Here is a 12,086-nt window from a genome sequence, read left to right on the forward strand (position 1 = left end):
TGATCCGTGTGGCCTCTTGGCTCCACACACGTTGCCCTCCCACTTGTACTTTCGCGATTAGCAAAGTGGTCTCCACTTTCCTAGCCACGGGCCGCTAGGCCTGAGCCTCTGGCAGCTGAGTGGGGGGGAGGGTTCTGAGCGGAGGTTGGGGGCCTGCTGTTGCAGGGTGGCAGTGGCCTGGTGCTCCTTGGTGACCCGTCTTTTCCCTGTGCTGTGAATCCATCCCCTCAGTGAAGTGGTCTGTTATCTCATACAGTTTGAGGGAAGATCCTTGGATCCCAGGGGCTTAGGGCCAAAGCAGATTAATACCAACAGAGGGGAAGCCAAGGGCTGCTGCTGGTCCTTGGGGGACACTCAGGAAAACCAGAGCAAAGGAACGCTGCTTTCATGGTGATGAGCATGTTTAAGTTCCATATAGCTGCAATGTGGCTGCTCTGTGAAACCTTCACTGAGCCATCCTTACTGCGAGTCCGATAGGTGCCAGCAGTGCCCCAGGACATTGAAACATGCTGGGTGTATCAATGAACAGAAGAGGCAGAACAAGTCAAATGTCCTGCCTTTGTGGAACTCACATTCTGGCAGGAAGAGGATTAAATGAGCTAGTAACATTTGTCTACATCGCTGCCTGGACAGAGGCTCAAAAAGGGCTGGGTTTCATTTCATCTGTTTCTTGTTCCATGATAAGCAAATGAGGAAATTGTGCTATGTTCTAGGAGGTGAGTAAGTTACACAGTACATTAGCAGGATGAGAGGCCTCAGGAGTGTGGGGCAGTCATAATTTCTAGTTGATAGGCAGGGACACCGTCACTGAGAAGGTGGCATTTGAGCAGAGGCCTGAAGAAGTGGAGCTGGTCACACAGCCATGAGGAAGAGTGTAGGCCAGGGTGGCAGGTCACCTGGTGTGGCAGTGGGGGAGCAGCTTGGGGGCCCTACGGGAGGAACACAGAAGGGCCGGTGAGGATGCTGGCTTTGACTGGTGATGGGAGGGGCTGTGGCTGGGTTTTCAGTGGAGAAGAGCCACTCTGGCCACTGTGTGGAGGACACAACGAAGGGGAGACACGTTACAAGGCTGGTGTCCTGGCCCAGAGGAGAGAGGACAGTGGCCTGAACAGGCACAAGCAGTGGGGTTGGGGGGAGTGCGGGATTCGGGACCCTCCAGGGAAAGGCTGCTTAGGGGCGCGAGGGCCTCTACGCTAGACGTCATTCAGGCACGGCCTTGTGGCTTCCAGAAGGCTGGAAAGTCAGTGGGGCTCTGCCCCTGGTGAGGGAATACAAGAAGAAAGATGGAATGAGGGCAGTCCCCTGTGACTGGCAGGTTGCTCGCATTCTAGGATCAAAAAGGCCTGGGCTCAGATCTGGGCCTCAGCCATCCAGCAGGTGGCCTTGGACAGGCGACGTCCCCTTTATGGAGGGCACGGTCATGGCAAGGGTGGGATGAGCTCCTATTTGTCCACGTTGCTGCTGACACACGTTTCGTCTCATTTCCTCGTGGTGCCACGATGTGCAGGTGCCAGCGCCTGGCTGGCGGGTTAGAGGAGTGTGGTGCCCTGACGTGCCTGGGGTGGGGGCGGGGCTCTTGGCTGGAGGTTGCAGGAGGGGTTGGTGGAGGGGCCCTGGAGGAGCCAGGAGATCCACTTCTGACGCCAGCCAGGCTGACCTTGGGGAAGGCAGGCGCTCAGGCTGTGAACGCCTCCGGGCTGTCGGTGCTGTGCTTGGCATTTTAAACACATCATCTCACCCACGAAAAGAGGTGATGCACACGGAGCAGTGTCTCCAGAGTCAGGTCATTGGAACGTTTCCTTCACGGTTTTTGCCCAAATCCCATAACTGCCTGCCGCGTTACCTACTTAATGTGTATTTTAAATCGGCTCCTCCTCTTTACATCTTTTTCCTTTTCCTCTCTTTAGGTGTTATCTGTGAAATCATAGTTCTGAAGTGTTTTCGCTAATTTTCTAGTATTTTACATACCAAAATCAGTCCATAAGTATTAAAGTGAGCAGTCTGCGTGCTCCTTAGAAGTATCTTTTGTACTCCCCTGCCCCCTTCCCTCCCACCCAAGGGGTTTGCCACATCTAGGGAAGCCCTGGGCAAGGGGTTTCATGAAACCTAGGAAAGGTGGCCAGTGGTGGAGGCCATCCTGGAGTCTGACTGGTCCGAGCTAGGAGGGTACCATGGATCCCTGCTTGGGCTCCAGCTGTGTCCCCTGCCAGAGAGCCAAGAGGGGAGTGGGGACCTCGTGGGGCAGGCCCCCTGCCTGGGGCCACTTCCTGCCTGTCAGATTGAAGCTGGAGCTGGCTAAGTGCGTCCCTTTGGGTGCCACTCTTGGTAAGACTGCGGTGTTCTTTGGGAGGTCAATGGTCATGGGAGATTACCACACAAACAGAACAGAAGAAGGAATCTGGTGAAGAAGGCCCAACTGGTCTACAGTTAGTGGACCTCTTGGTGAGTAGATAGACCAGACAGCACATCCTAAGACTTCACAGCACCATCCTGATGCTGTAGTTTCCTCTCTCTCCTTCCATCTCTTCCATCCTTTGGCTGTTTTCCTTCTGTCTCCTACCTTCTCTTATCTTTTGAGGTGGAAAACATTATACTGTAGAAAATTGGCTCGTACTGCCAGAAAATTTAGCATTAAATGTAAAAAAAACAAAAACAAAACCAAACCTCCTCTTTTGTAAAAGAGGTAAATTAAGGAATGATTATAACCACTGTGTAGGGACTGCTTTAAAGAGATCACTAAATGTATTCTTTAGTGAGTGCTGGAAAAAGTGGGGAGTGACTAGGGCATTTGTTTTTGACTGCTAAGTGTTGAGAGGAGGGAACTGGGGCCTGGAGGCCGGGTGGCAGGTGACGAGTGGCAAGGTGAAACTGGCTGGATGTATTGTGCTGAAGAAATTACAGATTTCTGGTTATGGAGTCCCTCAGCCGTGTCAAGAGTATCTGGAAGGTCGAGAAGCCACGGTCTAATGTCACTATTAGGTGGTCATGAACACAGAGTCCAGAAGATGGCATTGACCTTTTTATTTTTATTTTTTTCATGCTTCCATTTTTCTTTTGGCACCACCTTATGGTTCATTCATAGTCAGCCACGGAGGAGTGTTTGGGCCACTCCTTCTGTCTCTCTTCACTTCTCTCCATGTGTTCGCCTTCCAAGGACGTGGCTCTTTCCCAGTGGTTTGCTGTAGTTCCTTGGGGTCATCCTGGAAATTCCCTGGGAGGGCCCGAGTGTTTGAAGGTCTACAGAGCAGAGCACCTACAAGACACTCCAACCTTCTCCTTGTTATTGTCAACCTCACAATCTTTGTACGTTGCTATGCTATAAGGTCTTTATCTCCTTACCTGCTTGCCAGAGACCTCCTTACCACTGGAGGTGAGGAGGACGTCACAGGGCAAAGGGTAAGACATGTTGGTGCAGCCACACTGGGCACACAGAAGGCACTGTGTCCAGTTCCTTATTCTGGGTTCTTCTCTCCTCCTGTCATGGTGGCCTGCTCTTCCTCGGGGCTGATGCTTGATTCCCTTGTTAGGGGCTCTTGAGTCAACAGAGAATTGAGGTTTGAAAGCAGGTAGGGGTTCACCTTTGACATTTACCCCCTCTCCATTACAGGCAAGAAAATAAAACATGGTGGAAACATGAGTGAGGAGAGACGGAGGAGCTGGAGAGTGACCTGGCACGTGTGTGAGACTGTATAGTCCTCTCCTCCCTACCCACCGGGGCACATACCCACAGGTCCTCCAGCTGCACCTCAGGTGAAGAGGTTCGGGACCTCTTGCCACCTGGGTCTTCTCCTTTGGACATACTCTGGGAGTTTTCCCACAGCCTTCCTGCAGTGTGATTTCTAGAGTTGAGCCCAACCAGTACCCTGAGGCCATGTGATTGGCACTGAGTCCAGTGGGGCGCTGCTCACACTGAGGACCACCTGCAGTACAATCACTTCAGGGCAGTTTCGAAATGATTTTTGAGCTTTCCTGCAAACTGACTCACCATGCCTGGGGCGAGGACCCAGGAGTCTGCACACTGGAGTTGGAGAGCCTTGGATCCCCTCCTGATAGTGGGGCTACCGCTTGCTGGTTGATGTTGTTCGGACCCTGAATCACCTACTGTCCAGGGGTCTCTTCTGTAGGTGCTGGACCTGTTTCTCTTACAGCGTGTTTCCTCCTTGTCCCTCCTTCCCTAGCTGGATCGAGGTTTTGGGGAAATGGACTGTGCTGAAATGTTGGGAATCTTCTAGGAGTCCCAGCACGTTAACTGCAGATCTGGTTATCTGGAAACTTCTGATGGTGCAGTAAGTGTGGGGTGGAGATGAGGGTGGGGAGGGAGCCAGACACAATGTTCTGTAGCAACTGGACACCTTGTCGTGAGGATGGCAGGAGGGGCTGTAGCTTTTGAGCCGGTAGTAAAGTGGGTCATGAGGATGGATGTTGGGGATTCTTTGGAAATTAGATGAGCAGGCTTCTTTTTTCCTCTTCAGCTGTTTGTGCTTCTGCCTGGCAAAATTAAATTACATCTAGGACATCTTGCAGAAGTGATAAAAGTCACATTAGGGAGGGGCTGGAACTGGGCTCCCATAGCACTGGGGTGTAGCTCTTGGGGGGTGAGTTTGCCCACCCACTGCTGGACATCGGTGCTGGTGGTGGCATGAGTCCAGACGTAGGGGCCGAAGGCTTCCTACCCAGTGCTCTGGGCAGCTCCTTGGGGCAAGCAGACACCCGTTTGCTGTTCCTGCGGGACATGGATTCCGGCCTGTGGCAGGTGCACCAGGAAGGTTAGATTTGGGTGGTTTCCCAGAGCTTTGTGTTGTCATTCTTCCCTCTAGCATCTCTTCTGGGGACAGTCTCTGGCTGAGCGCGGGGAGGCAATGTCGCCATCCTGTGGCACCGTGTCTGCGGCTGGAGGAGGTCCTGTTCTTCAGGCAGACCTTGCCTTGGTGTTTCCTGGAAGCCCGGTGTCTGTATGCAGAGCCAGCTGCTGTTACCTTGTTTCTTGGCTCCAGGATCACGGTGTGACGTGACTCCCAGTAGGGCATGCCAAGTGGTAAATGACTTTTCTCCACCAAGTTGCGCTAAGGCGTGGCATTGCTCTATGTCTTCCATGAACGATTAGGGGAGCAGTGACCTGTCTCTTTAGGCCTGTCTATGCCTGCAAGCCCGGGGCCAGGCTGGCAGAGACGCCGACCTCTGCCTGGCACCAGCCATCCTGTTTGCCTTGGTCTCCTCACGTTGGAAATGTCGAGAACATGTTGTGCGTGGTAGATACGAGGCAAGCTTCCCCTCTTCTCGCATCCCCAAATTGCCCTTTTCAAAAGAGTTGGGTGTTTCCAGAGTCTCTTGTATTACACAGCGCTCTCTCAATTACATGCTTTATTTGAACAATAAAGTACAGCTTGAGAACACCTTAGCCTGAAACAACCTCAGTCATTACTGAATTTAAGTGCTTCTAGAAGTCACTTGACAGAATTAATTAAAAATAAAAGGAGGCAAATACATTTAACACAGATTTAGTCATTATTCCTGGGGTTTTGATTTCATAATTACAAGTGTAGAATATTGATACGAGTGAGCCTTTAAGATCACTGATGAAAGGAAGATAGAACGTGGCTGGAGACAGGTAATTATAGGCTGATAAAAAACCCTTGGTGATATGAACATGGATCCTTGTGGGTTGGGATACCATTTCCAATGACATCATCCCACGTAAAATCACAAGAAGCTGTATTCGACATCTTTTTTTTTTTTAACGTTTATTTATTATTGAGAGACACAGATCATGAGCAGGGGAGGGGTAGAGAGAGGGGGAGACACAGAATCTGAAGTAGGCTCCAGGCTCTGAGCTGTCAGCACAGAGCCCGACGCAGGGATCAAACTCACAAGCCGCGAGATCATGACCTGAGCGGAAGTTGGTTGCTTAACTGACTGAGCCACCCGGGCGCCCCTGTATTCAACATCTTAAATGGATGACAAGAATGATGTGTTCTGGAAAATGGCTCTGGATGACTCAACTCAGGTTGATAAAGGCACTAATATTGAGGCCCATGAAAAGCTTAAAGAAATCATTTTGTAAGTTGGGTGTGGGAAAAACAGTATTTTATAAGTAATGGGATTTTAATTTTAAGTGTGTATATATAAATAAATCAATAAAAGTTACAAATAGTGATTGACTTTTTAATCTAATCTTTAAAAAAAAAATTTTTTTTTTAACATTTACTTATTTTTGAGACAGAGAGACAGAGCATGAACAGGGGAGGGGCAGAGAGAGAGAGGGAGAAACAGAATCTGAAACAGGCTCCAGGCTCTGAGCCGTCAGCACAGAGCCTGATGCGGGGCTCGAACTCACGGACCGTGAGATCATGACCTGAGCTGAAGTCGGACGCTTAACCGACTGAGCCACCCAGGCGCCCCTGACTTTTTAATCTAAATTCCCCCAAACTATAGAGTCAAGTTTGTGCAATCCATTGTTTGAGATCTCATTGGCCAATTGCCTTCAATATGGGAGTCACTTTATATTCCTCCTGGTTTTCTAGGTTGTATGGTGATTCTTCCCGCAGCCCCTGAGGTTGGGGATTTGAAGGAAGAGAGGAAGGGGTGACGTTTTTTCTGCCCCTCTCCCTCGGTTCACCCTTGCCTCACTGCACCCCTCTTGCCTCACTGCACACCCCCCCCCCCCCCCCCCCCGCCGGTGCCAGGCACCAGACCCGGGGCTGGACTGGGGACTTTAGAGTGTGCCAGACCCTGCCCCTGCCCTTGGAAGATCACAATTTGCAAACTGGTGTTAGACCCTGGTAGGCCTGGGTGTTTTGATTCACACTTGTAGTGTCTGTGGTTTGCTTCTTGCTACGTGTCCATGGAACATATTAATTTGTCTTTAAGTAGATTTATTATATGAAATATTCACTGGAGCGGGCTGCTTCACTGTGCAGCATTTGGAACAATGTGCTGAGTACAGTTTGTCCTCATAAATCTATTAATGCTGATAGGAGGTAATTGTCTCCCGTGAAGCTTTGGGGTGAAGTGGGGGCCCAGGGAGGGGGAAGAAGCTGGCTGCTGAAACCTGTCTCTCCCAGCCTAGCTCTGGCAGGCTCTCCTCTGCGCGTGTATGTGTGTGTGTGTTTGGTTGTATATATCCGTTCTCTGTCTTCCTTTTTAATGAATACAGAGGCTTCCATTTCCGAGAGAGCCCTCTTGTCAGCTTCTAGCTTCTTGTCAAATTCCTCCTTCCAGCCATGGTTTGGAGGTGTAATGAGGCTCCAAGGGAAAAGCTGGCTTATGAGTTAAGACTGATCTGCGAGGAGAGGGGATTCAGGGGACTGAGGATGTGGACAGGGGGCAGAATGCTAATACTTAGGAGTAAGTGCAATGTAGCAGCCCCTGAGCTAGGTGCTTTATCTACTTGTCCCAGGCAGTCCTAAAAGCCATCCTAGGAGGCAGGTGTTATTATTTCCATATAACAGATATTCTGTTATCCATATTCTGTATCATCTCAGGTTGGTTTAGTGCCTTCATTGCTAAATTAGTAAGTTCATTTAGTTTGACAAACCTCTATGATAGCCTGTCCTGTGGCTAGGGGCTGGGCACGGGGCACAGAGCAGTCATAGCCTCTGGCCCCAGCCCCTCATCTACCAGACACAGAAGCGGAGACCTGTAGAAGAGTCAGATGGGGAAGTGGAACCTCTCTCTGTGTGATAGAGAGTGCAGAGGAGGGCGTGATGAACCGTGGGAGGCTGAGCCAAGGCCAGAGCTGATGTCTGATCAAGGTTGGGAGACTGGGTAAGAGTTTACTGGACACATGGGGGCTGGGAGGAGTTCCAGATATACAAGGATGCAGGACATGGTGGAGACAGCCTGGTTCAGTTCTGCCTAGTCTCCAGAGGAGGGAGGGTATCATGGGCATCCAGAATCACCAGTGCAGGATCTCTGATGCCTTGCTGAGGAGTTAGACAGTAACCGATGGCAGTGAGCCACTGGAGGTTTTGAAGCCAAGGAGAGAGGAAGTGAATTTGGGTGTTTGGAAAGTTGCTCGAGAGGCACAATAGAGGCTGGTTTGGAGGGGACAAGGGAGGAGGTGGGGAAACCTAGGGTCTGTGGTTGCTCATGCAGCCTGGAAGTCACGGGTGGGGTGAGGGGAGCGCGGGGGTGCTGGTGTAGGAGGTGGAAGGCATCATTTGCCATCTGTGTCGGGGAACAGCAGAACTGGTCAGGATTCCCCATCTCAGGTTGAGAAGTCATGAAAAAGAAAAAGGAGCCAGGAAAAGGATAAAGGAAAATAGCTATTCTCCTTAGGGGAGAAACGTGAATACATTTTTAAAAGACTTGCAAAGAGATACAGGAATGACGAAGCTAACACAATCTGAAAGTGTTTCTAAGTTTAATGGTGTTCCGAGATTTAAGCAGACTTACAGACAAAAGAAAACACTTAAGGGAGTTAAGACGAAAACAGGTTTCTGGCCCAGAGCTCAACCTAAAGTAGGGAGAAGGGGACAGGGCGGTTCGCTGACTACCGCAGGGCCATGAGAGGTGGTTATTGTAGCCATCTGGCACCTGAAGGCTCTGGAGATGCAGGCTGGGCAGGTGACAAACTGAGCCTGGGAGAGCAAAGGGAGGGGCAGAGGTAGTTGACGGGATGGATCCCACCCACTTGAGGACTTCTGGGGCACCACCCACACCTTTTCTCCTCCTGTCTTTTCTCCTGCTGGCAGAGCTGCTGACCAGGTGAGTGAGCCAGTCGGGGGACTCGCCGGGCCTCTCCTTCAGCTCGTGGTGCCCTGGAGTCGGTATAGGGGTGGCTGAATGTCAAGTGGCAACCCGGCAGGCTTGTCCTGTCCTGTTACCAGGGGAAAGGGGCCTTCAGCAGATCTCTTGTGAGGGCTGAGGAGAGAGGAGGAGGAACATCCAGGCTTCTGGCCTGGGCCGCATTGAGTGCTACTGGTCTGCGGTGAAGTCTTCTATAGGTTGGGGAGCACACGGAGCAACAGGGAGACCGTGCAAGGCCTGTGTGAGCGGAGTGTGTGGTAATTTGGTAGCTTGTGTGAGGCTGGGCTACAGGTGGGACGGATTTATGATCTGGAATGATGTCAAACAAGGAAAAGCCAACTCCTTAGGGCCCCGGTCACGCTGATGCCATCACTGTTGAGACAAAGGATGCATTTATAGTGGAAAGATCGTGAAACTTGGTGGAATCTAGAGACCAGATTCAGAGTTCAAGTTCTGCCCTGCCACTTAGTAGCTATGTGACCTTGGGCAAGTGTCCCTTCTCTGAGCATCTTCTTTCTCGTTTGTAACTACAATAATTTGTAATTATAATAGAGCTATATAATAGTGACATCTGCCTCGCTGAAGTCCTGGGTTGTCACAGGCATTGCTGTGTGTGCTCCATAAATTGCAGAGCTCGGTCCAGCAGCTGGTGACCTTTCTAGACCCTAAGAAAGTGGTGCCTGGTTATTCCTTGTACCTCTTACTGTGCCTCCAAAGTGTCGGGGACCCTTAGGAAATGCTGGTTGCATTTATGGATGAGTCTGCTGCAGCACTAGGCATTTCCCGGGGCCGTTTTCCAGTGGCCCTGTCCCCATTCACACTGTGGGACAGGGAGGTAGATCATCCGACACCTGTAGCAGCCACTGGCGGCGGCAAAGCCCAGACTCGCTGCGGGTCCGGGATCTCGGGACCGGACATTTTAACACAGGTTCCAGTTTCAGGGTGGCCTGGCTTGGAGTTCAGAAGCAGAGATCAGAATGGGGACTGCTCCCACTCCTCTACTGAGTGCCCCCCCAACATGCATGCCTGCACAACTCTGACACGTGGTGTCCCGATCCTCACAGCTAAGTCTTTGCCGACTGGCCGTCATTCCTCGTTTTCTTAACTCTCGCTTGGGACGCCCTGCTCGTGGCCCCTGGAGGGGAAGCAGCGCGTGCCGGGTGTCTACAGCCGGTTTGCTCACTCCTGTGGTTTCCTCGTGTCCTGCCGCAGGTTGTCTTCCATGATGTCGGCGTGCTGACGGACAAGCTCTTCCCAGTGGTGGAGGCCATGCAGAAGCACTTCAGTGCTGGCTCAGGGACCTACTACAGCGACTCTATCTTCTTCCTCTCGGTCGCCATGCATCAGATTATGCCCAAAGGTAACTTGGACTGCAGGGCGGCAGCCCTGGGTTTTGACTTTTGCGTCTATTCCCCTGGCTCCGGTGCTTCTCCAGTTTCAGAGAGGAGAGCTCTGCTGAGGCACGAGGGAAAAGACAAGGGTGCCAGGCACGCCTTTTGTGTGAGAGAGCTTCCTGCCCAGAGACTCAAGGGCAGGGCCCTGGGTTGCACAGATGCTGCGGCCCATTCACGAGGACAGTGGGAGTTGTGCGGTGTAGTATCCCCAGACTCAGGCAGGACATCTGGGCTCCAGGCCTGACTCTCTCCCTGCACACACACTCTCCTCTGGGACCATGTTTGTTCATCTGTAAAATGGCAGGTTGGACTGGAGAATCCTCCATCCAAATCTGTGATCCTGTTCTCTCTAGTTTTTACCTGTACTCATCTGACTTTAAAATATCCAGTCTTGGGGCTCAGTCAGTTGGGCGTCCTACTTCAGCTCAGGTTGTTAACTCACGGTTTGTGGGTTGGAACCCCGCATCAGGCCCTGTGCTGACAGCTCAGAGCCTGGAGCCTGCTTCAGATTCTGTGTCTCCCTCTCTCTGTATTCCTCCCCTGCTTTCACTCTCTCTCTCTCTCTGTCTCTCTCTCTCGAAAATAAACATTTAAAAAAATTTAAAAAAAATCCAAACTAGATGTGAGAGGTGCAAATTATAACTAAGATTTTTCTGAAACTTCGATGCACAATCAAAGGATTTTCTGGGCTTTGGTCCCTCTGGGGCAGAAGAGATTGATTGTCTGGTCTGTGATAGGTTGGGCTTGTGTGGAAATGCTGGCAGGTCTGGTCATCCTTGGATTAGAACCCTTGGAGGGTTCTTGTTGGTGGAGTGTCCCAGGCTGCTGGGTTCTCCTCCTCCCAGTGGTCCCTGATTGATTCTGGAGCCCTGAATATTCCCTCCAGTTTCTGGGCTGGTGAACCGTGGCCTGAGGTTTTTGGGATGGGGAGAGGAGTTCCTGGTTCTTGGGGTAGCTGCGACCTGATCTGTGACTGGATGGGTTTCCAACAATCAGACCAGGCAGAACCTGATCCCCCAGGGGACAGCCAGGCCATTTGGTGGAGTCCCGCTGCTCTGGCCCAGCAAACCAGATGTGAAGGCGGGGTCAGGAGCCACCAGTGTTTGAAGGGGCCTGTTGGCCAGGAGCTCAGGAGTTGTAGGTTGAAGCCGGGTTCCCCTTGGCAGTGTGGTGTCCTTGGACTCCACAGGCAATTCTAGCCCACCCACTGTGGCTGTGACTTTGTCTCCACAAGACAAATCCCTGCACACACAGAGGCTTCTGAGTGTTCTCTTAGCTGGAAGGCAAGGGCTCAGGAAGCGTCACTGAGCAAGAGTCTGATGGAGAGAGGAGGGCGTGGAGGAAGAGGTAACATTTGTGATTCTTCGCAGAAGCCAGTGCAGCTCTGTGAGCCCACCGAGTCCTCCCACCCGCCCTGTGCCGTCATAGCTGGGAGACCGAGGAGTTGACTTGCCCAGGGTTAGACAGCCATTTAAGTGGCAGAGCTGGGATTTGGGCCCCGGTCAGTCTGACTTGGAGGGCTGCTTCTCCAAATAGTAGCTCCTTCTATCGCATCCCTCTGGGCAGGACCAGTGCTGGTGCCGTGGGTGATGCACATGGGAGGAAGGTGTGGTTCCTGCTGTCCTGGATTCTGGGAAGACACAGACATAAGTGCTAGTCCAGCCCTGCCACCAGCCACTTGTGTGCTTTTGCTGAGCCACTTTGCCTCTCTAGGCCTCAGGCTCCCCACCTGCAAAATGAGGGGGCTGATCTGGTGAGCTCTTTCGGCTTGCATTCAGAGGAGTCCAGGCTTACAGGCATCCCCCTGTGGGTTTCTGCAGTTCTGGGAGGCTGAGGGCAGAGGGGTTCTACCCTAGCCTACCTCTCTCTTCTACCTCCACAGTCCATCCTGATTGCTGCATAGGTGAAGCTTTGGAGCAGGATTCTGTTTGGTAAAGGATTCCG

At 51.7% G+C, this 12,086-nt stretch overlaps 1 protein-coding gene across 1 annotated transcript in view; it reads left to right on the forward strand.

Annotated features, from left to right (window-relative positions):
• The window catches only part of XXYLT1 (xyloside xylosyltransferase 1), a 169,465-nt gene that overhangs the window by 20,370 nt on the left and 137,009 nt on the right, over nt 1–12,086 (forward strand). Inside the window, 1 exon segment of the mRNA XM_019448788.2 lies at nt 9,961–10,108. Coding sequence (XP_019304333.1) covers nt 9,961–10,108 — 148 coding nt within the window.

The sequence above is a fragment of the Panthera pardus genome, unplaced genomic scaffold, assembly GCF_024362965.1.
Source record: "Panthera pardus isolate Hobbes unplaced genomic scaffold, ASM2436296v1 HiC_scaffold_16, whole genome shotgun sequence".
NCBI classification, from domain to species: Eukaryota; Metazoa; Chordata; class Mammalia; order Carnivora; family Felidae; genus Panthera; species Panthera pardus.